Genomic DNA, 27,893 nt, shown 5'->3' on the forward strand with positions numbered 1-27,893 from the left:
TAAGTGGATGATTAAAGCTAGATTTAAAAAATATACTAATATACATTTCGTACATACTGATAAAACACTGAACAGTTTCCAAATAATGGTAAAAGTTCATATAATCTATTCCCATTCAATATGCACGTGTCTGGATAACAGCATTATCGTCCTGATGTTTAATATTGCTGTTTCGCAGTATGACGCTGCATGAAAAGGGTCGCAGGTAGGTCAGCTCCATATTAATCCAGTTCACACACACTAAACAAGCATGACATCAATAAGAGCTAGCATGAATAAGAAACACAAGACAGTATAATAATAAAGTCATGAATGATGTGTGTCTGTAAAGAGCATTCTTGCATTAGCAAAAAACATTCATAAGTGCACTTCAACACAGCCCCTTTAAATCATGCTTGAGGATTAAAAAAAACAACCTTTTCCTCAAACCCAAAGAGGAAAAGTCATTTGACTCTTGATATCTGTGGTTTAATATAATGAAAAAATGATAAGAAGCTATTCAAACATTTGCTGTTGACCATAATCAGTACAGAAATTCATAGTAAACAAGTTTGTTACAATCTTACTTGCTTTATTCGTTAAGTTAAAAATGCAATATGCAATTTATTTATGAGGTAGTGATGACAGTTAGTTCACTTTTATGAGCACATTTCATAAAAGAGAGTTCCAGCAATGGCGTATGAAGCAATAATCACTGTATTGTCAGATTTATTATTATTTTTATGGCACACATACTGTACATTGTTAATCCTTCAAAACACAACAATTCTCTTCTGAAGGGAAACAACACTTTTTTAATCTTCTTTTCAACTGAAAAGAGCAATCAACATATACATTTGGAAAAAAATATCTTTTTGTTTCACAGATCGATTTCCTTGGCACCTATATATAGCTCTACTCAAATCAACAGTCAGGTATAAAAGTGCACAAACAGCACTGTACAACAATTTCACTTACTAGGCTGGTTTTGACCTATTATAAGGTTGATATTTGCAGCTCCACGTTAGAACATTACACTTGAACAGTCCCGAATGATGCTGATGTTCCTCAATGCTTCTCTACCGTGGAGGTGCTACAGTACTAAGAGTTTTGAGGCGTATCTTGACGTTTGTATTGTTCAGAAAGTGCTTTGCAGCAGGCAGTGGCACCCGCAGCCAGTGGGACAGACCTCTTGCGAGCGAAACCAGTCCATCATGTGACTGGTGTGTCCTCCGTGGCCGCAGCTCAGGCAGAAGTTAGAAGAGCCGCGTACAGCCACGTGACAGATGGCACACTGGAAAGTGAAGCGCTTGCAGACGGCGCACTGGGTGCCGCGGGCTTGACTGCGACAGTGGCAGCAGTAAACGCCAAACTCTGCGTACCAGAGCAAAGACACGATTGCAGGCTCTTAAACGTGAGTGTTAAACATTTGTTCAAGAGTTCAACATTGATCGACATTCCAGAAATGTGAGACAAATGCTTAGCTCCTTAAAGGAATGCTTATTGATTATTACAGAAAATAGTTTTGATTCGATCAAACAAAGGGAAGTTTGCACCAGAATAAATGAAAAGCATACAGTTTAGAAAGTATAACAAGACTTCACATGATTTCCTGCTCAGGAAACATTTATTATTATTAATGTTGAAAACAGTTGTGATGCTTAAGATTTTTGTGCATAGCTAATATAAATATTATAAATAATAAAACAACAATTATTAGTACTATCACAATTATATTCTAACATTAATAATACTATTATTAATACCATTAATAATAAGAATAATATAATTCATTAATAAAAAAAAGCAATTAGTAAATAATTGGTATAATAATAACATTGTAATAATAATACAAAAATTATAATAATGGTATTATAATTATTATTACTATTATTATTTATAAATAACAAAAACAATAATAATCTGATAAACTGTTATTATTAATTGTATTAATTACATACCAATTATTATTATTATTAATATTATCAATGTTGAAAACAGTTGTGCTTCATATTTTGTGCAAACCAACATAATAATTAATATAACTATTAGAAATGATACACACCAATGATTATTATTACTGTTATAATTATTAAATTATAAATAATTATTAATATATTAAATAATAACATTGTAATAATAATAATGGTATTATAATTATTATTACTATTATTTATAACTAACAAAAAGAATAATAATCTGATAAATTGTTATTACTAATTGTACTAATTACATACCAATTATTATTATTATTATTATTATTATTATCAATGTTGAAAACAGTTGCACTTCATATTTTTGTGCAAACCAACATAATAATTAATATAACTATTAGAAACGAAACACCAATTGTTATTATTATTATTATTAAACTATAAATCATTATTAATATATTAATAAATTAGTATTATAATCATTCTTATTATAATTAATCTAATATTTATTATTTTTAGTATAATTATTGTTTATAAGTAACAGTAATTGTCTAATAAAGATCTGATTGTATATCAATTGTATTAATTACAAACCAAATAATAATAATAATAACAACCATAATAATAATAATAATAATAATAATAATAATAAAACAAAAGTGTTGCGTTTATAATTTTGTTAAGTGTAATATATTTTAGTGTTACTGTTTAGGTGGTTTTTTTTGTCACATTTTGTTGCTTTTACAGAACTGTCTACAATTTAACAATTTAAACATCTTTACATCTCATATAATCTGTAAAATAATTATAAGTGCTTTAACAACAACACAAGATGCCCATATCTACTTCTACACACTCTTATAAGTGCATTACACTTTTTTGTAACAAACTGAGTAATGAGATAAAATCATTTTCTGTGGCGGTCTGATAGTCTGTCCCAGAAGCTGTTTGGAACCCTGTTTCTTTAACTTACCTATGCCTTTGTGTGGCTCTGGAGGGCAGGAGACAAATTTAAGCACCTCTGCCCTCTTGTCCTTCATGCCCCATCGGTGCAGGATCTCACCGTAACACTTCTTGAAGTCGTCAAACTGCCAGGAGTTGGAGGGGTCCAGTATTCTGTGGATCAGAAGGACCTCTTTAGAGTTTCGGGATGCAGTGTTAATGCGATGTGTGCAAAGGGTCACTGGTTGAACAGGACTTTCACCTTTTGTTCATGTCGTGTTGTTCTTTTTCTCGTTCTCGGGGGTCGGTGTATATCTGGTTTGCATAGCGATAGTCATCCGGAGACGATTCTCCCCAGGGAGGAGCATGTTCTGATTCACGTCCAACTGAAAGAGGAAAGATCCATATATTTACAACAATGATCAGAAGGTATGGAGATGTCTGCTCTAACAGTTCTATTACTAACAGACTCATAACTAAAACTTTTTGTCATGATGCGAAATAATTTTGGTACAATTCAACTGAATTATTTTTAAAAAAATTAGCAGAAGACACACATGCAACTGTAAGGGAAAAACAAACACAAACAACTGGGATCTGGAATTGGTGGATTTTTACCGTTGAAAATAGCTTAGAAATTGCATTTTGGGTGAGTAATATGAATGTGAAACAGATTGGGCATTAATGTATTCATTAATTATGAAAACAATATTAATGTTATTTATAGGAAGTCAGTAAATATATAGTATTGATAGTTTACAAAGAAAATAACAATAAAATATAATATTAGTAAATTAATCAATTGGTCAGATTATTATTATTATATAATATTAATAGTATAGTAAATGTTTACAATGTTACTATTATTATTAAAATAATTGTTATCATAATTTCTAATAAAAATGTAAATACTATTATATTATTAAGAATTACTATAATTTAATATTATTTATTACATGCATAATAATAATAAATAATATCATCATCAACATCTGAAATGTATCAATTGTATTAAATCACACACACCACATAACAATACATAATTATTATAATTATTTATAAATAATAAAACAATCATTATTGTTTTTTTATATAATGAATTGATTTATTTTATTAATTACACGCCTAATAAATATGTATTGTTTTTAGTCATTTTTAGCAAATAAATGCAGCCATAAGAGACTTCTTTCAGAAACATTAAAAATCTGAATTATTCAACATTTTTGACGGTTTGCATATTGGCCAGCATTTAGTTATATCACATATTTTTCTTATATCAGAAATATTTCAGTCATTCAAAAAACATTAAACCAAGCAATAGGCAACTCTGAAAAGTCAAACATACACACAGCTGTGTCATACAAAAATTGGTGTGGCAGAACTACACATGATGATTCTCTCATACACACTTAACACTGAAATATTATCTATGAATAAACTCATGATCTCTCACCCATGATCCACGGAGTGATTGCAGAGTCTGAAGTACTGGAACATGACCCGGATGTGACAGAACTGGAAGTGAAACTGGGCTAAGGAGCATTAATAATACAAAAGCAAACAAATAAACACAGATGCAGGTCACAGATATTAAGCTGAAAGCAACCTCTTTGATAAACATGAATGTTTCCAACATATCTTTCATAAGAAAGAAATATGTGACCCTGGAGCACAAAAGCAGTCTTAAGTCTCTGGGGTATATTTGTAGCAATAGCCAAAAAAACATTGTATGGGTCAAAATGATAGATTTTCCTTTTATGCTAAAAATCATTAGGATATGAAGTAAAAATTATGTTCCGTGAAGATATTTTGTAAATTTCCTACCATAAATATATCAAAACTTCATTTTTGATTAGTAATATGCCTTACTAAGGACTTTATTTGGACAACTTTAAAGGCGATTTTCTCAATATTTGGATTTTTTTGCACCCTCATATTCCAGATTTTCAAATAGTTGTATCTCGGCCAAATATTGTCCTATACATCCTATACATACATCAATGGAAAGTTTATTTAGTCAGCTTTCAGATAATGTATAAATCTCAATTTCGAATAAATTACACTTAAGGCTGGTTTTGTGGTCCAGGGTCACATATACAACTGAATCTGATCCTAATTTAATTGAAAGACAATGATTTCCTACAGAATCCAAACACTGATGAATTAGGTTTACAAACATACGTAGCGGGAGTGGTGTGGCGTGAAGATCGCCGGTCGAGGTTGCTGATGCCCGTATAGAGTGAAATATTCCTGAGGACTGCCGTGACCTCTGAACACACTACACAACATGGCCAGACTCTGAACATCACTCATCTGACTGTAGTGTTCAAGCCTGTGGAGGAAAGAGACAAAGTCAAAGATCATGTGAAAATATCATAAATTCTAGCTGTACTGTATATAATGCACTTCTGATGGTTTCACCGATTAAAAGCTGCAACTCACAATGTCTCCAGCAGGTGTCGCCCAAATGGGTGTTTGGCCCAGGGAGTTCCAGCATCAGGGTCAGGGTTGGGACTGAGGTCAAGATTTGTGGCTGCCGAAGCAAGCGCCCATACCTAGGGACATAGCATGTGGAACTGAAAAAAGCTGTATAAACGGCTTGTACGCAAATCATGCCCACACATACACTACAGGTCATTCCTACAGAATCCAAACACTGATGAATTAGGTTTACAAACATACGTAGCGGGAGTGGTGTGGCGTGAAGATCGCCGGTCGAGTTTGCTGATGCCCGTATAGAGTGAAATATTCCTGAGGACTGCCGTGACCTCTGAACACACTACACAACATGGCCAGACTCTGAACATCACTCATCTGACTGTAGTGTTCAAGCCTGTGGAGGAAAGAGACAAAGTCAAAGATCATGTGAAAATATCATAAATTCTAGCTGTACTGTATATAATGCACTTCTGATGGTTTCACCGATTAAAAGCTGCAACTCACAATGTCTCCAGCAGGTGTCGCCCAAATGGGTGTTTGGCCCAGGGAGTTCCAGCATCAGGGTCAGGGTTGGGACTGAGGTCAAGATTTGTGGCTGCCGAAGCAAGCGCCCATACCTAGGGACATAGCATGTGGAACTGAAAAAAGCTGTATAAACGGCTTGTACGCAAATCATGCCCACACATACACTACAGGTCAAAACCTTGGAATAATTAAGAATTATTAATGTTTTTGAAAGAAGTCTCTCATGCTCAAAGGCTGCATATATTTGATTAAAAATACAGTAAAAATTTTAATATTGTGAAACATTATTACAACTTATAATAAATGTATTTTCAAATGTAATTTATTGATATACACTGGAATAAATTACATGTTTAAATATATTCAAATAAAAAAAAGATATTTCACAATATTACTGATTTTACTATATTTGTGATCAAATAAATGCAGCCTTGGTGAGCATAAGACACTTCTTTCACAAAAACATAAAAAATCCTATCAACCCCAAACTTTTGAATTGTAGTACATTATATGTAGGTGATTGTATCACACTACTTTCATGTAACAGTGTATATTTTGTGTTTATTCTGGCGTAAACATTAAAAAATATATTTTTCCAAACACTTGACTGATATCACATACCTTTGCTAAATCCCTGCGGCCCACTGCTAAGGCCGCTGCCCCATTCTTCTGACAAGTGTCCTGTATGTCATTAACATTTAGTCTAAGGTGAAGAAAAACAAAAAGACGCAGAGGATCAAGATGACATTTGAACAAAAGAATGTCACAGTATTGGTATTTGATGCTGCAAGTTATCACTGTTACTAACGAGACAGATATCATCTAAATATGACCCGGAATGCATTTCTGTCTAAGAAAACACAACATACACGTATGTCTCCCCGAGGGCTTTGTGCACAGGAAGTAGACACGAGATTTCCTGGATGATGACTTTGCCAGCCAGTTTGATGGGTCTGCTGCTGTAGTCTCCTCCCTCTCGCTTGCCTTTCCAGCGACGGGATTTCTGAACACCGTGATAATGACAAACAACAGGATCAGTCCATTTCTGATCAAAATAAATCAATCCTATGGTTGTCAGTATGAGAAAACCCCTTTTGAGAAATTGATTACAAATCATTATTATTATGCATGTAATGTTATCATTAGAATTACTATAATTATTTATATATATATATTTCATATTTGTTAAATGCACTAAAAAACTGTTAAGCTGTTAAGATCAACATAGACGTTAGAGCTTAATTTGAAATATTATTAGGGTCTAAAATGATTTGCCAAAGGTGGGTAAATCAAGAATATCTACTAACCATAAATATTCAGTAGCAGCCATGAAATTAAAAGTCAAATATTTAATTAAACTTTAATAAAGTTTATATTTTATTTATTAATCGATATACTTATATATTTATTTATGAATATACTTATATATTTTTTGCTGTACATTTTTTGTTAACAAACAGATGGGTTACAGTGTTACACACAGCATCATTTACACGAGAAAGAGAGAAAAAAGGGATGATCTTTCATTTTTACGATCTGCAACCACCTGCTAAATTAGTACAGAAATTTTTCAAGAGAAAATTTAGGGCAAAATGGTGAGCTGTGATGTGCCATACATGAAATGTATGACCGCAAGTGAATGAAACGCTTTAAAGCAACAAAACATTTGGCATTAGAGCAAGTCGATGAGAGAGAGAATAAGTGGGAGGGAGGGAGGGGCGGAGGTCAATACCGGACAGTCATGAATAGTCTGCACAGACCAGCGGCGGGGAGCAGACAGAGGGGGCTTCTGATTGGATAAAACAGACCACAGCAACAAGAGTGAGGGACACATGCCACCAAAACTCAACAGGAGAAAGACAGCACTGAGAACAACAGTGAAAATGAACTGTGAAAATGGTGCTTTTGAACAGGGTTAGGATGGGTGGGATGTGAAAAGCAAGAATAACAACTCAGAAATGAACAAAAAGTAGAAAAACATGTTATTTAACCAAGGAGGAACAATACAGTCAGTTCTTAAAAGTTTAACACATTTTAGAAATAATGTGTAAAACTTTCTGCAGACAGGCAAACATACAGGGCCATTTCATTTTTTAAGAGCCCTCCCTAAAACAAAACAACAAATAATAAAATAAATTAAAATAAAATAAAATAATAAAACAAAAAACAAACAAAAAAAATAATAATAAAATAAAATAAAATAAAATAAAATAAAATCCTAACTACCCAACTATGGCTGCCGAATATAAATTAGCTTATACAAGCTTCCTCCAAGGACTAAGTTCAGTCCTGTGTGACGAGTCTCACCCGTTCTTTGTAGTAAAAGGACGATACGGACACTTGGTCTTTGTCTGTGCGTGTTGGGCTCCCGCTGTACAACCTCAGGGTGGTCTGAGACTCTGTTCGCATTTTCATGGGCGTCATCACTCCGCTGTGATACGCCGAGAGAGCTGACAGAGACCTGCACATACACAGAGACTTCATCTTATGACACGTGCTAAACTGGCTTCCACTGTATTCAAATAATAATATAACATAACATGCCATGTTTCAGATACAACAAACAAACAGGATTGAATATTCACCTGGGAGTAGGTTCAGTAGGAGGGACCATACGATGCATAGTTATGGGCCGAGTGAAATAAACCAAGGAACCTAATAGGCAAATTAAGTTGAAATTTATGTCTTTCATTTACAAATATTTTTTATGTTTTTTTTTTTTTTTTAAAGAAGTTTCTTATGCTCATCAAGGCTGCATTTATTTGATCAACAATACAAACAACAACAAAAAAAACAGCAATATTGTAAAATATCAGTACAATTTAAGAACAATTTTCTATTTGAATATATTTTAAAATGCAATGAAAAAAATGCACAAAATTCTTGTGATGCACAGCTAAAGTTTTTCAGCATCATAACTCCAGTCTTCAGTGTCACATGATCCTTCAGAAATCATTCTGATATGCTGCTTTGGTGCTCAATTATCATTAATTGTTATTGGTTCTCAATAATTAACAGTGTGGAAAACTTTTTTATTTTTTTTGTGAAAACTGTGAATTTTTTTTTCAAAAGAACAACATTTATTTGAAATAGAAACATTATTGTAACATTATAAATAACATCATTGTAACGTTATAAATACCTAACCCTAACCCTATTTACTAATCAATTGGAAGCATCATTGCTTAATAAAAGTATTAATTTCTTAAAAAAAAAAAAATTACCCCAAACTTACCGGCTGCCACAAAAATATTAAGCAGCATGATCGTTTTCAACAATGATAATAATAAGAAATGTTTCTTGAGCAGCAAATCAGCATATTAGAATGATTTTTGAAGAATCATGTGACACTGATTACAGGAGTAATGATGCTGAAAATTCAGCATTGATCACAGAAATATATTCAATATATTCAAATAGAAAACTGTACTTTTAAATTGCAATAATATTTCACAATAGTATTACAGTATATTTACTGTATTTTTGATCAAATGCAGCCTTGGTGAGCATGTGAGACAAAAAATATGTTAATGTTTGATTCCAAACCTTTCATCAGTAGTGTATGTATATAATCTTTTCCACATTTAATTTGATATATGAACGAAATATCTATTTCATGCACAATGGACAACAATTAAAACAATACAAAGACTCTTATCCCAGGCTACCTGTCCCGCAGAAGCGCGCCCCTGAGGTGCGTGGGAAGGGGATGTTGGAGTCCTGGTATGAGCCGTAAGTGTTGGTTACTCGAGGGAAAGCAGGAAGTGCAGGAGTCACCGGGTTGGTGAGCACGTAAGGGTTCGTACCGTCCTCCTGGACATCCAGTAGTAGACAGTGATTTAAAACCTCATCATGGTGAGCATGGAAACCATTCGGGAAATGTCTTGGAATAAAATGATGAGTACAAAAGTAAATCTCACTCACCATGACGCCATCTGACTCTAAGCAAGACACCAGCTGTCGAACACATGGCTCTAAGCAGTTCTGGTTTCTCTTCACCTTCTGAAGTGATGTATCAGTCAGGATCTACGAAAGAGATGATGCTGCTGTTTAAAGTTTTGACTAAATGTCAAGGATAGCTTGATGGGTTTTAGAGTTTCAACCTTCTGTATCTTGGTCTTCATGGAAGACGAGATGTTTGTTGGAGAGACGAACTGGAAAGATGGAGCTGCATTGTTGGGATATTGGGCAGGAAACTTCACCACGAGACGAACGCGACTGGCTCCGCAGTCGGCCGACACAAAGCAACTGCGGTTGACAGCATCCATCTACAAGAACAATAATGCCACTGTCTTATTTATGTTGAACTGTTAGAATTGCATGCCATTTATTAATATGAATTCTGCAACATGACACTCCACGTAACAGACAATTAATCTAATTATTTAGTTGAAATATTGCTTCTTGCACCAGATTTACAGAAATCACAGTGACTGACCTCCACATTGACGTTGCGAATCTGTAAGTTGACTAGAGAAAACTCTTGCTGCAGAGTCTGAGGCAAACCTGGTACGTCATTCTTACCGCCAGACTGAGGGCCATCAAACTGATCTGTGAACAGACAGTAATTTATATTCAATAAAACTAGGATCTGACTGGAACATCCACCATAAATGGAGAATGGGATGAACAATAATCAATCATAATTACAAAAATATTTTTTTAAATCCAAAATAAATTTTTAATATTAGTTACAAATCTACAAAATTCAGATTACAATTTACTTTATGTACATCTCATATATTGCATTCTACACACTACCATTCAAGTTTGGGGGCGAAAGAAGAATAAGAAAGAAGTCGCTTATGGCTCACCAAGGAGGAATTTAATTGATCAAAAATACAGTAAAACTTGTGTAAAAAATTGTGAAATATTATTACAATTTAAAATAACTGTTTTCTATTTGAATGTATTTTAAATTAGAATTTATTTGCGTAATGAAAAACAGAATTTTAAGCAGTCATTGCTCCAGTCTTCAGTGTCACATGATCCTTTAGGAAATCATTCTAATATGCTGATTTAGAAGAAAAAACAAATCTTACTAAGCACAAGCTTTTGAATGGCAGCATACAGTATGTCTATGTCTATATTATATAACAAAATAGCATAGACAAAAGTAAACATATTATAACCTGTATAAGATATAGACAGATAGGCATACTTTTAGATGTTATACAGTACATAATTCTTGACTCATTTCAAGTCATAAAAATCCATCAAATCTACTTTCTGTGCAGATTTCTGTCTATTCTATCCGTTTTTCACCTTGTGAGTTCTCTGCTGTGAATCCAGGGCTGAGTGGAGGTTCAGAGTCTCGGGACCTCAGAGTTTTCTCCGTCTCTGTGGTGAGAGTCAAGCCCTCCATCAACTCATCCACGATGTCATTGGCACAGCACAGCTACAGATCACATGAGCCCATCAGTCTCAAACATAAAGTCACCAGCCATACTGAAAGGATTGAGTTCAGCTGAGCATCACCTTCTGAAGTTGAGGATCTACTCTCCATATCCTCAGGGTTTGATCTCTGGACCATGTGACCAGCTGGCAGTCTTTGGAACCTAAAATACAGAATGGAGAGTGGAAAACAATAACACTTGTCTGTTCTTAAAGTCGAAATGAAGCACTCATTCGCAGATTACCACCACCTACTGGTTTCTCCTCTCACCTTCTTTCTGCGGCCTCCACTGAAACTCAAGCACAACATCGTCGTGACCTACAAATGCGTGAACAGGACTGTTCAGTTCCAGTGTGCTCCACAGCAGGAGGCTGTTCTCTCGCCGTAGCTGAGGAACCATCACTGTAACCAGGCCGTTAGAGAAGGGCTGAACAGAACGAGAGGAAGAGGGCGCAGTGAGTACTTTATAATATGCTACTTCATGTTTACTAGAATGATGCCAGTGTAAGGGGGGGAAAGTACACTACTGGACAAAAAATAAGAATGTTTTATGTTTTTGCAAGACGTCTCTCATGCTCCCCAAAGCTGTATTCATTTGGCCAAAAATACAGTAAAATGTTTAAAATATTATTACAATTTAAAGTAACTGTTAGCTATTTGAATATGTTTTCAAATCTAATTTATTCCTGTGATGAAATGCTGAATTTTCAGCATCATTACTGCAGTCTTCAGTGACACACAATCTTGATGCTTAATTATTAATAATGATTTTTATTATTATGAATGTTAATCAGACCAGCAAATCGGCGTATTTGAATGATTTCTGAAAGATCATGTGACACTGAAGACTAAAGTAATGACGCTGAAAATTCAGATTTGCCACCACAGGAATAAATTAGATTTTAAAATACATTCAAATATAAAACTGTTATTTTAAAATTGCAATAATATTTCGCAATGTTACAGTTTTTTACTGTATTTTAATCAAACAAATGTAGCCTTGATGGCCACGAGTGATAACTTTCAAAAACATAAAAAAATACTAAGTATTCCAAACGTTTGACTGGTAGTGTAACTGTCACAACATCAATAACAATACAGCAACCTTTTACATAGGGGAAAAAAATGATTATACCTAAACTGAATATTTAAATAATGGTTCAAACCGTACCGTGTATCTGGCCTTCCACACAGGCACCTGACATGACAAGATATCAAGGTACTTCCGCGGTTGTCTGTAGTCCCAGAACTTTTGGAGTAAATCATTATAGACACAGAATCAAGTGTAAGTTAAACTGCAGCAGAATAATAGAATGTGAACAATGTGATCAACAATTGCGATTCTAATCACCCGAACAGAGTTGTCCTGACTGGAAGTAGCCAGGATGTACTCGTTATCAGGGTGCCAGTCCAGACCATGAATCTTTGACAGGTGGGCGGCTACATACTCCACAGCAGTGTTTGGTTTCTGAAGCACAGAACAGTAAGCAGACAGATTAACAGGCAAGCAAAGGTTGATTACCTGATACCAATGATGATTTTACAATCATGAATTCACAATCACCCTCTTGTCCCAGATTCTGACATCACCATCATGACTTGACGCCAGACAATAGTGATTCCGTCTGTTCCACTTCACCTGAGAGGCTCCAGCTATTATACAGAGGAAATGTGACAAAATGAAAACAATAAATAAAAGAATGGACATTGCATAAATAAACTGATTGATGAGTCTTTCCACTCACCCACAGCAGACAGAGCCACGGTTGGCTTTCGAGTGTCCCTAGAAATGAAAAAAGAAAAGCGTAAAATATGGGGGGAAAAGACCTTTATCATGCACTCTTTGTCCACACTCACCTTGTGTCCCATATGTAGATGTATGTGTCCACAGAACTCGTGACAAGAAATTCTGGTTCAAACCATGACCAGTCCAAATCACTGAAACAGTAAAACAGTGGGAAGTTATTTATTATAATTATTTGTCATATTAGAATAGAATATCTACATTCCCAAGTCAGATCAATTCATTTATAGAATGCTTTTCACAATACACTTTGTTCAAAGCAGGTTTTTCTGAGTCTCATATTTTCAATGTTTACAGTATAATACTTTTAATGCCTAATTATCCACAATTTAGCAGCTTAGAGCTGAGCGATAGTATATTTTACATTTGGTGAATGTAAAATTACATTTTGCTCGTGCATTTTCTTGTCATTGTTTGTCTAAGACAAAATGATCAGATCTCTTAAGTAGCATTTCAGCTTGACGCCATCTGTGTTACCTTATAACACGTGTGTGGCCTTGCAAAGACGTATGTGGTTCACCGGATCCATCACGCCAAGAGTACAGGTCGACACGCTGGTTACTCTGCGGAGGTGACAAAATGTATTTTTACTAGTACTGTCAAACGATTAATCGCATCCAAAATAAACGTTTTTGTTTGCATAATATATGTGTGTGTTCTGTTCTGTGTATATTTAGCATGTATATATAAATACACACACATACAGTATACATTTAGAAATTATATATAAATATATGATATAATATAAACGTAACATATTTTTCTTAAATATATACATGCATGTGTGCGTATTTATATTTACATAATAAATATACACAGTACACACACATATTGTATTATGTAAACAAAAACAATTATTTTGGATGCGATTAATCGCTTGAAAGCACTATCAACTAATGTTAACTAAAGGAAACTTACTGTAAATTATTACTAAGTAAATATTATGTATGCATGTGAAACAATAAATATGACAGTGTTGTGAATCAGCAGAGGATAATATCTTCTTTACGTACAGATGCTGCAAATAAATGGGCCTCGGTTTTGTGCGGATTCCACTGGACTGTCCCAACATCCCATTTGCTCTGGCGGCTGATTTTGCGTGGAGCCTCGGACGGCGTCTCCAAATTTACAACATATAAGAATCGCCTCCTATTCAAAGCAGTCACAAGTGAAAGAGTAAATAGACTGTGGTATAACCATGCATGCAAAAAGCATTTGCAAAATGAAAAACAGATAAGAAACAGGATGTAGATGCAGCATATAGAGCTAAGCTACAGATGGTGCGTAAGGGTGTGTTTATAATTCCACATGAGGATGTGACATAAGCCGAGGCTGCACAAACCCAGAGAGAACAGCGTGCTGGCCGAGACAGTCCACTGACATTGCCGTAGCCTGAAAACAGAAAATCTGTCATTACACAACACATCACCACCAAAAAGACTTGAATGCTTTTCTTTTTACCCTTCTAAATGTATTGTATTCCATTGCATTGTTATCGTCTAGTGTAACTGCATATTCTGGCTCGGTTTTTGTAAACATAAAACAAATATACTTTGAGATACACTGTAAACTGCCATCTCTTAAAAAAATTAATTACACTTGATTTGATAGTTTATATCCAATGCAATGGTAGACATTTTAAGTTATCTTACGTGCCCATACACATTCTGAAACCAATGTATGATAATATATGTACATTAAACCACAGTTATTCAAGATATCCCATGTAATTTCCCAGGTTTTTATTTCTTTTTAACATGTTTATTGCAATACTAATAATAACTGAAAATACTATGTTTACCATTTGTGAGGTAACACCTTAATACACAAAGAATGTCATTCAGTTCAAAGTTTAATAGACGTCGCTCAGTATTGACATGCCAGCTGTGCACGTTTATTGCTCTAGTGCTTGTGAAAACTACTTCTCTAACGCATGTAATGTGGTGTAGTGACTGTGTACCTGTGCATCTCGAAACTCCACCACCACATTCTCACTGCTCCAGCGGGCCGCCATCTTCCCACATCAGAACGTCAACAAATGACGTGACACTGACCGGACTTGGACGACAGTGTAATCTCGCGAGAACTCGTGTCGGCTGCTGCTGCTGCTGCTATCCTACTGCCAAGATGGTGGAGACCGTGGTGGAGCATGTTGTGGCAGATGCTGGCGCTTTTCTCAAAAGGGCTCCTCTGCAAGTGAGTTATTGTTGATGACGCTGGCTTCTTATTTGATTATTTTAACACTGTTGCTCAGAAATGTGAGTTTTATTGACTGCGAACCAGGATAAATGACAGAACTTACACGTGTGCTTTAGTTTGAATAAATAATTAATAGTTTGTAATGTATGTAGGCACGATTGTGGTGTATTTGATTACATAAAGGCGACACACTAACAAAAAAATCCATGGTACTACCATGTTTTCTAGCTTGTAGTACCGTGGTGTATTTTTAAGTGGTTTGGAGTACAGTTTGCCATGGTGCATCAATTCATTCAGTCATTAATAATATTTTATAATTTGATATTTTTAATATATAAAAATTTTTTGTGAAACTAGAACATTTTGTCTGTTACCACATGTTTTTGTGTGTGTGTGTGTGTGTGTGTGTGTGTGTGTGTGTGTGTGTGTGTGTGTGTGTTTTATTTTGTTTTAGGAAATTGGAAAGAACATTTATACCCTGAAGGATGTTGTTGATGAAATTCGGGATAAACCAACAAAAAGGAGTTTGGCTTTTTTGCCATACAAGCTCAATTTCAAAGAACCCTTTCCAGAGCACGTAAGATTTGGTAATTATAACCTATACTGTTACTAATGCGTCGTATGTTGTGTGTCTTTGTTTGAATGCTGAAAGTGTGTTATGGGTATTGATTTACGCAAAATGTTTTCATTTACTTTGAATCACAGTTACAGAATTTGCTAAAAAGACAGGAGACTATCCCAGTCTTTCAGCCACAGACATCAAGGTCTTGGCTCTGACTTATCAACTGGAAACCGAGAATGTGGGAACGGAGCATTTGAAGAAAGAACCTGAGAAAAAGGTACTGCTGATTGATTAATTCAGATCTTAATTCACATTCATTCACATCTGTTTTTCATTGTTATTTATCTGTTTGCATTTCAGGTCCAAATATGCAGTACACCGAGACATCCAGAGACTCCTGTTGGCATTGCAGGTTTCCATTTTCCTTCAAAAGTAAGAAATTGCATGCAAATGCAAGTATTGTATTTGAGTAATATTATTGTAAATGCATATCCATGGCTTTTTCCAGTTTGATGCAGGTGTTTTTATAGAAAAAAGCAATTAGATGGCATTAATAAGGGCACCTATTAATTTCTGCTACTTTTCTCCAAAAGTCATCAAATAATCCAAATACAGTTGTCCAAAGCCCACCTTCAACAAATGAGCCACAAGACCCCACTAGTTCACAATTCAACAGCTTTCAGTTTTGGAGGAGTCCTCTGCTCAGCATTGAGCCTGACCTTCTGGATCTGCTGGTGAGGAGTCCAACAACACCCAAACCGCTGCCACAGTCACTTTAGACCAAAAAAATCATACTTTACTTTCTTTCTTTCCTTCTGTCTAGGTTGCAGATGCCATCACAGTCACAGACAAACTAGAGTCTGTTGACCTGTCCACTGACAGTCAGCTGGCTGAATCTGAAGATTTTTATCAGATGTTTGGACTCTCATTCTGACGGCACCCATTCACTGCAGAGGATCCATTTGTGAGCAAGTAGCATAAAGCAAAATGATTCCTTTAATCATGCACATTAAGCAAATATGGTCAGTTATGTCCATTATTTTGTAACAAACACCTAATGTCTTTTTGTTTTCCTGACAGAATGTTCTGATTCAGATCGGACTGCATGTGCTGTCTGTTAATGGCATGCTCATTAAAAACACCAGGAGTTACATTCTGCGCTGTCATGCCTGCTTAAAGTGAGTGATGGATTCACCTCGCAAAATAATAAGTTTTGGAGCAGGAATAATTACACATTTATAAGTGATGTGTGTTATATGGACACTGTTGTTTCCATATTTTTAGGACAACAACAAACATGAACAAATCTTTCTGTCCAAATTGTGGGAACGACACCTTGAAGAAGGTTGCAGTCAGCATGAATGAGGACGGCACCATGCAGATGCATTTTTCCAGGAATCCCAAAGTGCTGAATCTAAAGGGGAAGAGAGTGAGTAATGCTGTGACCGTATATTTAAATGTTATTTATGAGCTAAATGCATTAGAAATTTGGCTCCATTTATGTATTTGGAAGGCATTGCATGAGTAGTGTCATATAAATCAACGCTAGTGATCATGTACTTATGGTTTGTCTCTTCTCTCATCCTCTGCAGTACTCTTTACCTTTGCCACAAGGAGGAAAACACGCCAACAACCCACACCTTGTGGACGATCAGCGTTTCCCCCAGCAGAGATTGTCTAAAAAGGCTCGTCAGAAGACTAATGTGTTTGACCCAGATTACCTAGCCGGCAGCTCTCCGTTCTCTGAGCATGATATCTACAGCAGGTCAGCCAGCTTACAACTGCGGGACGCCCAGACCGGAGGAGGAAGACGGCGAACAAATCCTAACGCAGCACGCAAAACATCTGTTAAGAAGTGATTGTGTTCTCACACTACCTGCAGAATCTGGACTGGAAGCCTGAAACATTGAATTCTTGATGGAATTAAAATGTTTATGGTGATTTATTTGAAGTTTAACTCTATATTACAAAATATTTTCCATATTCTACCCTTGTGCCAGTTGAAATTGTGATATGGAAATCTTATTTTTGTTTGTGATATAGATAAAAAGACACAATTTGCAAAGACTATCTGCGATTCCATGCAGACTGCTAAAGGTTTTATGGGGGGGGGAAATAGAACACCCATATAAAGAATATCAGAAACAAGCAGCCTAATATTTTTATCCAGTTTTTAATAAACCTTTCCCTCCCCTAAAAACATTCTGGAAAATATGAGCAAACAAAAAACATACAACAGAAGTCAAATGCAATACATAGTCCAATTACAAGAACATACAGATGCCACAACGGTTACACTTAAATTAAACTTAAAAGGATAGTTTCACCCAAAAATAAAAATCAAACAGAATTATTTTGTCTTCATTCTGAACAGTTTATCATGTCATCATCTTGTAAAATGTTTTGCTTAAAAGTGCAGCTTTCTTTAATAAAATCATCAGAAGTGGCATTTATTATCTAATGCAATGACATTCAGACAGTTTAAGTGTGACTTAAGTGTCCAAATACCTTTTGGGACAAGTCATAGAAAACATGTGATTCAATGAACATTTTTTTCACAATTTAAATATATTATACCATATTTAATTACATCATATATTACATTATTACCTTCACCAAATAAAGCTGCAAATAAAAATGCAAACCAAGGCCTGGTAAAAGTATGTCCAGATGGTTATTTGCTATCAAAACAAAGCTTAATTTTTTAGGACCCCTAACAACACATTGCATGTAGTGTTTTTTTTATTTTGACAACATCTCAACATTAATATCAGTTGTGGACAAATCATCTGGTCCTGTCAAGTCCTGTACATCAAAGGTCATTTCAGGCTCCAGGATCGGGCTGTTTTGCTCGGTACTGACTGATTCAGCAGAAATGTTCTCTTTTTGAGAAAGACGAGGATCAGGTGCTGACACAGGCTCTTGTTGTTCAGATAATACAGGTTTTTCTTCTTGAGGTGTTATGGGGTTGAGTGCAAGTGAGGGATCTGATTCAGCTGTAGTCAGGCTGCTCAGATCAGAGCAGAGCTCCAGGACAGAGGTCACGGGCTCGGGCTCCTTCTGGGGAAGAACAAACTCCAGCGGCTCCAGAACTGTGTTCACATTGATGCAGCCAAGACTGCCATACTTATAAACCTGGGTTGGCGGAACGCCTACAATACAAACACAATATGAGCTTTTAAGTCAACATCAAACGGTGTTTGCAACCCGTTTTATTTCTGGAATGTGACAAAAAAATGTTATCCTGAGGATATTTACCCAATATGAGAGCAAGCTGGGCTGGAGGAAAGAGAACTTGTAAACATCGGTTCAAGAAAGGCACCATGTCTTCAGCAAATGCACTGCAGAACTGAACGAATAACTCTCGTTCACGGCTACTGAAGGCAGATTCCTCAGCTCGATGGAAAACCAGGATCAGCTTGGTCACCTATTGTTACATCAGAATGTGTCAAAACAGGAGAATAATTGTTCAAGGAAACAAAGTAAATATGTCTACATCTTTTCAATGTCAATTTGAATTCAGTTCATCTTTTTTGTTTGAAAGAAATTATAAAAAAATCACACCAAGTACGGTAACTATAAAAAGTTAAAAAAACCTTTCTAATTCTGTGAGAACATGGAAGTCCACATCACAACTATAACGATAACGACAAAGAGGAACGATACTGGAATACAATATTGGAACAATAAGTTGGAATCACTTTCAGAGTGTTTTTTTCCAAGAGATAGAAAAATTTGACAGCCAATCAGAATCCATCCTGCTTTACAGAACTTGAGCATTTAAAGTGACCGATTACAAAACTACAGAGCATGCTTATAATAAACATAACGACGGTAATATAGTTATTGTTAAAGTTACTTTTATAGTTGGCGTTCTTTGTATGAATAGGCCTTTATTTATCAAGGATGCATTACATGGATCAAAAGTAACAGTAAAAGAATCCTGAAGAAAATGTTTCATGGTTTCTAAAAACAAATTGTTAAATAACCAAATCTGTTTATTAGAATGATTTCGGAATGATCATGTGACACTGAAGACTGAAGTAATGATGGTGAAAATTCATCTTTGGATCACATTAATAAATTGAATTTTAAAAAATATACAAACTGAAACCAGCTATTTTTTTCTGTTTTCACTGCATTTTGATGACCATAAGAATCTTCTAAAAAAAAATATATATGCCTGTAGTATATATTTCTAACATATTATTAATGTAATTAATTACCTTAATAAGGGCTTCCTCAACACATCTGCTAACTTCTTGTGCCAGTCCAATCGGGCAGCACAGTCGTAAGTCATTGAAGGCTGTCAGGATGTTATTGAGGAAGCAGGCTAGAGGTGGGAAATCCAGCAGGGCCATGGGGGGCTGCAGTGTGCCCGGCTGGGTGCTCGGGACCGCCGGAGGAATGGTGCTTCCAAGTATCGACGGCAGAGAAATGAGTGTGTACAAGTTCATTTCCTCTTGGAACTTGTCCACTGCTTCCTGAATAGCCTTCCGGAACGTCTCCATGGCAACCTGCTGAAATATGGGAGCGAGTTGGCCACGGAAATCCGCCCCGACCCGGCTAAAGGAAAGCCCGAAGTACATGCACTGGCCTAGCAGAGAGTCCAAACGGCTTCCCATCCCACGCTGGAGGTCCCGATCGAGGGTCTCCAAGAACTGCGCCGCCTGCTGCACCACCCAGCCGTGAAAGATGGCGCTCTCGTTCAACACCTGACCGCCGGGCGGCAGCAACGGATCCTCGTCGGAGAATATGGCGCGATACTGGGTGATGATGTCGAAGAGATGCACGCGGCAGGTTTCAATGGTTTTGGTAATGTGGAAGTACGGGTCTTCATCCGGGATGGCGGCAAGAATGGATCGCAGCCAACTTCCACGGGCTTGCAGGAACTTGACGCGCAGCTCAGCTTCGGTGAAAACATCCATTCTGCGCAAGTATCCAATCACGCGCAGGCAAACCGGCAGCTGTGTATTGCTACGCAGTTGTTGAAGTAGTTGGTTCAGCATGAGCTGAGCAGACAGTCGAACCTCGTGCACAATTCCCTAAAAGAACACAAACAGCAATGTAATTTAGTAGAAATATTTGCCATTTTTCAGTCATTTTTATTGTCCATTTTATAGTCTTATCACTTATAAAAGAGTACAACAAATGCACCATATTTTCTGGAATTTTGTGTTGTTACATTATCATAAGTAACGCGCTACGATTTATGCTCCAAAGTGATGGAAAATAAGTACAACATTTAATTAATGACTACATTTATTTTCAAATTAACTGAATTAATTGTGTTTGTTTTATCTAGCCATTTATTTTCCTACTGTTACATTTATTTATGCATTTAAATTTTTTTTCAGGTTTGGTCCTATCCATTTGTATAGTGCATTTCTCACAAACTGATAGTTTCAGAGTTACTTTTGACTAAATCTGTTTAGGTTTGGCATTTATAATCAATTTTGTTTATAATGTAACTATAATGTCTGTTTGTTTTATACTTTTCAATCCTGTTCTGAATAGAGGTTAAAGCGATAGTTCACCCACAAATTTACATTTTGTAATTATTTATTCACCCTCAAGTTGTTCCAAACCTGTATGCATTTCTTTCTTCTGTTGAACATAAAAAAAAAAGATATTTTAAGAATGTTGTCAAAGTCAATGAATGCTTTTTTGTATACTTTGGAAGTCAAAGGCTACCATCAATTGTTTGGTTACCAACATTCTTTAAAATATCTTATTTTGGGTTCAAAAAAATGAAAAACTCTTAAAGGTTTGAAACAAATGAGGGTATTATTTTTGGGTGAACTATCGCTTTAAATTTAAAGCATTTGTTGTGAAGGAAACTAAAATACATGTTTACAGTGTTTATAATGTTTGTAAACATTTTAGATACCAGCATTTTACATAATTTAGCATAGAATTAAAATGTGACACCAATACGACTTAACTACAATAAAGAAAAGCAATAAAGAATCTTGGATTACTGGTGCAGAAGAGTATGAGACGTACCTGAATGACAGGAAGTGATGCATGTTTTTTCTCCAGTCTCTTCACATAAGCGGCGAGCTCCAGCGCCTCCTCGTAGTATCCGTTACGCACACATGTGTCCATCAGCTGAGGGATCTCCAGAATCTCCAAGATCTCAGTGTGTCGATTCAGTGTCAGGCTGTTCATACGCCTGCTGACGCTGATCTCCTCAGCCTCCTTTAGAAAACCTCTGCAAAGAAATGACAAAACAGAAACCAGTTACTTCAAGTATACTGCAAAGTATTGCACTGTAATGTGTTTGCTTGGCTGCTGATGCAATGCATTTTTTCTCTTGGGACTAATATAAAATTCAGTCATAATAACTTTCATTAATGAACATTATACATAACACTTAACATGAATGTACAATAACATTTTTGTTGTTTTTAAAAGAAATGTATACTTTTATTCAGCAAGGATGCATGAAATTGATCAAATGTGACATTTATATTGTTATAATGTTACTAAAGATTTCTACTTCAAATAAATGCTGTTCTTGTTTTGAACTTTCTATTTAAGAAAGAATCCTGAAAAAACTATGTATTACACATTTCAGTTTTCACAAGAATATTGAGCGGCACGACTGTTTTCAACATTGATAATAATATGAAATGTTTCCTGAGCAGCAAATCAGCATATTAGAATGATTTCTGAAGGATCAGAAGGTTACCTTAAATGGTAATAATAATAAAATGGTAATGTTACTGTAATTTTGATCAAATAAAATGCGGTTTTGTTTAGCACTGGAGAAATCCTACCAACCCCAAACACTTGAAAAGCGGTGTACATTCATATGAAAACAGATCAAATATCGATATATTTTCTGACTATATGAAAGTATATTATGATTTTTTTTACTTTAACAACTTCCCTTAAAATTTTTTACCATAGCCTATGGTTTTACTATTAAAATTAGTTAATACATTTATTATATAAAAAGTAAAAAATTAAAAAATTAAATGGTTACTATAGTTAAACCATGCACAAATTAACCATGGATTTACTACACTAACCATAGTTTTACCATGGTATTTGTACAACTGTGGTTATACAAATGGTAATCAAAATGCCAAACAAAACAAACAAAAAAAAACGGTTAATTTTGGTTTTGTTGGGGTAATTTTGTTGCGCTCTGTGCTACTTGCACGGTTCTTTCTTTGTTTGTGTTGTGAAGATTAGCAGCAAGTTTTGTATTTGGTTGTGTTGGGAGTATTTGCAGCACATGTGCTGTTAAACGAATGAAAATGTTTTCTTAATTTGCTGGTGCTTTTTCTATTTGCATGTGTACTTTTAAGTTATAATAGCTACTAATGTTGTCCATTCACGCAATCAGAAAATAAATTAAAATGAATTAGCGCTGTCAAACGATTAATCGCTTTCCAAAATAAGTTTAAGTTTATGTAATATATGTGTGTGTACAGTGCATTTATTATACATGTATAAAGACACACACATACAGTATATATATTTAAAATATTTACATGTATATATTTTAGTGCTGTCAAATGATTAATCGCGATTAATCGCATCAAAAATAAAAGTTTTTGTTTACATAATGTGTGTACTGTGTATGTTTATTATGCATGTATAAAGACACACACATACAGTATATATATTTAAAATATTTACATGTATATATTTCAGTGCTGTCAAACGATTAATCGTGATTAATCGCATCAAAAAGAAAAGTTTTTGTTTACGTAATATATGTGTACTGTGTATATTTATTATGCATGTATGAAGACACACACATACAGAATATATATTTAAAATATTTACATGTATATATTTTAGTGCTGTCAAACGATTAATCGTGATTAATCGCATCAAAAATAAAAGTTTTTGTTTACGTAATATATGTGTACTGTGTATATTTATTATGCATGTATAAAGACACACACATACACATATGTATTTATATTCATATAATTTATGTTACATATAAAAATTTTAAAATATAAACATATATTTGTTATAAATATATACATGCATGTGTGTCTATTTATATATACATAATAAATATACACAGTACACACATAAATTACATAAACAAAAACTTTTATTTTAGACGCGATTAATTAGTGCTGGGCGGTATGACCAAAAATTCCGCTAAAAGGGTCTGAAAGTTGCTAAATCTAGTGCTAAAGTCGCGCTCGTGTGTGTGTGAGACGCGGGAGCTGACGGCAGCGGGCGGTGGATATTTGTGGCGGTCAATGTGGATATTGTGGATGAGTTCTTCTGTGTCATCACGTTCTATTAGTTCTACAGCTTCAGTTTCGAAACTTTCACGCTTAGTAACACATACAGCTGTTCCCTCACCACAGTGCAACAGTGAAAAGAGACGCCTTTCAAACAGTGTCGCGTTCCGAACGTTGTTTAAGCGACATACACTGGTATTGCGGTATTTTAAAAATGTATATCATAACAACAATAAACACCGGTATTCGGTATGAACCGGTATACCGCCCATCACTACGATTAATCGCGATTAATTGCTCGACAGCACTCAAATGAATAAAATAAAGTTAAATCAAAGATAAATACACCTGTAATCTGTCAATCATCTATCTTTATTTCCTCCATTATTTTCTGTAATAAGCAAGTACTAGTTCTATTTCTTCTTAACAAGAAAATTATATTTATATACTAGTCACTATTGGAATAAGTACTAGTATCTAATCTAATGAATAAGTACTAGTACGTAATGAAAAGGTAATAGCACCTAAAAATAATAAGTACTAGTAGCATGAAAACAGATACTAGTACGGCTTATAGATTAAATGTCAAAACGGCTTGCGATAAATAAACACATAACCTGTCCAGCTAATCTTCGTCCATTATTTCCTGCACAGTGCGAGTGAAGCACACACCTGCATCTCTCAGTGAAGCTGGGCAGCTTGTGCAGTAGTTTGGAGAGGCAGTTCTCCACCGTGCTGAAGTCAGTGTAGATGTGCTGCGTGCAGTCCGCGGTCCTGATGAACGTCTTGTAGTTGGTGAAGGCCAGTTCTCGGGTCTGCTGCAGGATCTGCGCCCGCTCCTCCGCCAGACGCTCCGGCTCCCGGTTCAACTCATCCACACCGCACGAGCTCAGCTGCGACAAATACGCCGCGAAGTCCGGCTTCTCTCTCCAGTTCTCAGGAAAGCTGTCTTTGAAGAGCGAGGCCAGGATACTCTCATCTTCCACGTCTACGGCGGCCATGTTCCAAGCGTTGATTCAAAACCCTACAAAAAACTTTATTTAAACGGCACGACGTCACTTGTGTGCGACGGACTCAGCTCAACAACACGTGGCTGGCGCACTGCGAGAGCTGCAGTGTTTTTCGTGCTTCTTTAGCAAGAATAGAATTATTATTTCCATCATGCGTCCGTTGACAGATGAAGAGACAAAAACCATGTTTGAGAAACTCTCTAAATAGTAAGTGACATCAATTAGAGCAGAAATGTATTAACAAAAGATTAGCTTGATTGCGTTGTCATGTGTAAAAACCATAAGCTAAACTATTCTACACACTTCAGATGTATTGTTTATTTTGTATTATAAATGTATTTTTATATTATTCTTGTATATTGTATAATATTAGGAAATATCTTTGTAGGGCTTTTGTTTATTATATGTATTGTGTTGTATGATATATATATATATATGATGTGTTATTTGTATTATATTTGGCAATGTTTACATGGGTTTTGTAATATTATTTACAGCTCTTATTTATATAATTATTTATTTATAAGTAGTGTGTATGTGAGCTGCATAATGAGCCCTGGATTATTTTAAATTCGATTTAAAGTATGTTTGCATTAAGTTGCATTAAGTACTCTCAATTTGTGTGTTTCTAGCATTGGGGAGAATATCAAACTTCTTATTGATCGGCCAGATGGGACTTATTGCTTCAGACTTCATAATGATCGAGTATATTATATGAGGTAAGGTTTGTCTGCTGTTTTTGTTTTTAATATTCCTATTAAATATGGTCTCCTGTGGAAGTTTCCTATTAATTTGTAGCCAGTTTAATGTAGCGCTAATGTAAATACGAATTTGCTATAAATTGAATAGTAATCTAATTGTGTGATCTTTTCCATTTTAGTGAAAAAATTCTGAAGTTGGCTACAAATATCTCCAGAGATAAGCTGGTGTCGGTTGGCACGTGTTTCGGAAAGTTCACAAAAACACAGAAGTTCCGTCTGCACATCACAGCTCTCGATTTCCTTGCACCATATGCTAAGGTACATATTCATTCTGATTTTGTATTTTCCAATATTACCGCTGTTATTTTCTTATTTATTAGTGTGAATCTGTATTGTATAAAGCACAATATAAATAAATGTGACTTGATTATGTCTGTATTTATTTATAGATATTTTTGGCTGTTTTTGTCTTTGTTTAATGTGTGATTAAAAAATATCAAAATAAACAAAATTTTGTTTTGTAAAAAAAATATACAGTATATATATATATATATATATATATATATATATATATATATACGCTCTCACACTATTTATCGCATACATCGTTAGACAGCACTAATTTGTATATATATATTTATATAAAATTTTGCCAGAAAAAGTTTTAGAATTTTTATCATATGTTAATGTAAAATAACTTGTTTGTTTGCTGGTTTTTATTGTATTTGTTATACTTGTATTTTTAAAATTGTTTTTGCCATGAAAATAGCATAAGATGCTGACATGGCATTAAGTAAAAATATACTACTATATATAAACATTTCTTTGCAAAATAAACTTTTTTTGATTTTATCTTGATATTGATTGGCCTAGTTGTCTATAACACATATATGTTTGTCTATAAAACACATTTTAAGGATTTAAGCAGAAGCATTTAGACAAAACTAATTCAATCAAGTTACCTTGGACATAATTAAGTGCATCCAAACTTTTGACTGGCTATGTGCATGCAGTATATCATATTTCATAATGTAATGCCCCTCATGTATGCCATTGTAGTTTAAGGTGTGGGTGAAGCCGGGATCAGAGCAGTCGTTCCTGTATGGAAACCACATCATGAAGTCCGGCCTGGGGAGAATCACAGAAAACACAGCGCAGTACCAAGGAGTGGTGGTGTATTCCATGGCTGATGTACCGCTGGTGAGACATTTTTGTTTGAAAATACTCAAGATGGGGCAACAGTTGTCATGTTAAAGGAATAGTTTACCCAAAAATGAAAATTAGCTGAAAATGTACGCTCACCCTCAGGCCATCCAAGATGTAGTTTGTTTGTTCATTGGAACAGATTTGATGAAATGTAGCATTACATCACTTGCTCACCAATGGATGCTCTTCAGTGAATGGGTGCCGTCAGAATGAGAGTCCAAACAACTGATAAAAACAAACATAGCTGTTTGGACTCTCGTTCTGACGGCACCCATTCACTGCAGAGGATCCATTGGTGAGCAAGTGATGCAATGCTAAATTTCTTAAAATCGAGGGGGGGGTGGCGAATGTACATTTTTATGTGAACTGTTCCATAAAAGTATTGTGACCTTGATGGTGCTCTCACCATCTTGACCTCTTTTCAGGGCTTTGGAGTGGCAGCGAAGACCACACAGGAGTGTAGGAAGGTCGACCCCATGTCCATAGTGGTTTTCCATCAGGCTGATATTGGCGAGTACATCCGAAGTGAAGACACACTCACATAAGAGGATATAATATCTCCAGTGCTCATGGACAGTTCATTACATTCTTTTGACTGGATGATCTTTTACACAAGTTTGACCGACTTTCCCAACTTTAAATTCAAAGCAGTTTTCAGTGTTTAAACAATACATGTTGTATGAGACTATTATCATCGACTATTTGTGCATCAACGAAATACAAAAAAAGTAAAACTTCCAAGGTTTTGTAATAACTATTTTTTTGTGATTTTATGAATTAGATTTTTTTTTAAATGATACAGAGCAGCTGGGTAGAACCCTACCAAACAGGATACAAAACCAGATCAAACCAGACCAATCTTATACAATGTAGTTAAAAAATAAATGTTTAGTAACAAAGGAAAACTGATTTGCTAAACAGGGTTCAGCAAATAATGAAAATTGCCCCCCCCCCCCCCCCCCCCCCCACGCACTT

General features: G+C 35.3%; 3 protein-coding genes and 1 pseudogene across 4 annotated transcripts; 2 read left to right on the forward strand and 2 right to left on the reverse strand.

The window, feature by feature from the left end:
• Positions 1–555: 555 nt before the first annotated feature.
• LOC107573087 (WD repeat-containing protein 59) lies at positions 556–15,100 on the reverse strand. 2 transcript variants are annotated; one of them, XM_016259526.1, is made up of 27 exons: positions 14,979–15,100; positions 14,361–14,410; positions 14,032–14,167; positions 13,496–13,581; positions 13,072–13,152; positions 12,960–12,997; positions 12,779–12,867; positions 12,566–12,682; positions 12,386–12,463; positions 11,485–11,641; positions 11,298–11,377; positions 11,085–11,217; positions 10,258–10,370; positions 9,923–10,087; positions 9,744–9,845; positions 9,488–9,632; positions 8,405–8,474; positions 8,127–8,280; positions 7,552–7,608; positions 6,689–6,822; positions 6,441–6,522; positions 5,799–5,911; positions 5,538–5,688; positions 4,309–4,387; positions 3,118–3,241; positions 2,887–3,029; positions 556–1,353 (listed from the first exon to the last, which is right to left on the reverse strand). In XM_016259526.1, the coding sequence occupies exons 1-27, from the start codon at positions 15,030–15,032 to the stop codon at positions 1,118–1,120; spliced, it is 2,967 nt and encodes a 988-aa protein (XP_016115012.1). In that variant the 5' UTR covers positions 15,033–15,100; the 3' UTR covers positions 556–1,117. The 2 variants fall into 2 exon arrangements, with proteins under 2 accessions (XP_016115012.1, XP_016115013.1); XM_016259527.1 differs by lacking the exon at positions 7,552–7,608 and having other exon boundaries at positions 557–1,353; positions 14,979–15,098.
• Positions 15,091–18,043, forward strand: LOC107573091 (RNA-binding protein NOB1-like; annotated as a pseudogene).
• A 460-nt stretch (positions 18,044–18,503) lies between these two features.
• On the reverse strand, positions 18,504–25,031 carry LOC107573089 (conserved oligomeric Golgi complex subunit 8-like). The gene is made up of 5 exons (XM_016259528.1): positions 24,674–25,031; positions 21,786–21,993; positions 20,006–20,824; positions 19,038–19,206; positions 18,504–18,931 (listed from the first exon to the last, which is right to left on the reverse strand). Exons 1-5 carry the CDS (start codon positions 25,000–25,002, stop codon positions 18,522–18,524), a joined length of 1,935 nt encoding a protein of 644 aa, XP_016115014.1. The 5' UTR covers positions 25,003–25,031; the 3' UTR covers positions 18,504–18,521.
• Positions 25,032–25,064: 33 nt separating this feature from the next.
• Positions 25,065–27,867, forward strand: LOC107573090 (nucleolar pre-rRNA processing protein NIP7). The gene is made up of 5 exons (XM_016259529.1): positions 25,065–25,218; positions 25,644–25,730; positions 25,892–26,030; positions 26,772–26,912; positions 27,344–27,867. Exons 1-5 carry the CDS (start codon positions 25,163–25,165, stop codon positions 27,461–27,463), a joined length of 543 nt encoding a protein of 180 aa, XP_016115015.1. The 5' UTR covers positions 25,065–25,162; the 3' UTR covers positions 27,464–27,867.
• Positions 27,868–27,893: the final 26 nt, after the last annotated feature.

The sequence above is a fragment of the Sinocyclocheilus grahami genome, unplaced genomic scaffold (assembly GCF_001515645.1).
Source record: "Sinocyclocheilus grahami isolate Dianchi unplaced genomic scaffold, SAMN03320097.WGS_v1.1 scaffold1865.1, whole genome shotgun sequence".
Lineage (NCBI taxonomy): Eukaryota > Metazoa > Chordata > Actinopteri > Cypriniformes > Cyprinidae > Sinocyclocheilus > Sinocyclocheilus grahami.

Bases quoted from the DNA above. Each gene is read 5' to 3' on its own strand.
- LOC107573089 (XM_016259528.1), bottom strand. From the start codon at position 25,002: ATGGCCGCCGTAGACGTGGAAGATGAGAGTATCCTGGCCTCGCTCTTC. The intron at 21,994-24,673 runs GTGTGTGCTTCA...ATTTCTTTGCAG, and splicing joins AGCTTCACTGAGAGATGCAG to AGGTTTTCTAAAGGAGGCTG. The intron at 19,207-20,005 runs GTAATTAATTAC...ATGTAACAATAG, and splicing joins TTGAGGAAGCCCTTATTAAG to GTGACCAAGCTGATCCTGGT.
- LOC107573087 (XM_016259526.1), bottom strand. From the start codon at position 15,032: ATGGCGGCCCGCTGGAGCAGTGAGAATGTGGTGGTGGAGTTTCGAGAT. The intron at 11,378-11,484 runs GTGAGAGGAGAA...TCTGTATTTTAG, and splicing joins GTGGAGGCCGCAGAAAGAAG to GTTCCAAAGACTGCCAGCTG. The intron at 6,523-6,688 runs GTATGTTGTGTT...TCTTCACCTTAG, and splicing joins GCCCTCGGGGAGACATACGT to ACTAAATGTTAATGACATAC.
- LOC107573090 (XM_016259529.1), top strand. From the start codon at position 25,163: ATGCGTCCGTTGACAGATGAAGAGACAAAAACCATGTTTGAGAAACTC. The intron at 25,219-25,643 runs GTAAGTGACATC...GTGTGTTTCTAG, and splicing joins TTTGAGAAACTCTCTAAATA to CATTGGGGAGAATATCAAAC. The intron at 26,913-27,343 runs GTGAGACATTTT...ACCTCTTTTCAG, and splicing joins CCATGGCTGATGTACCGCTG to GGCTTTGGAGTGGCAGCGAA.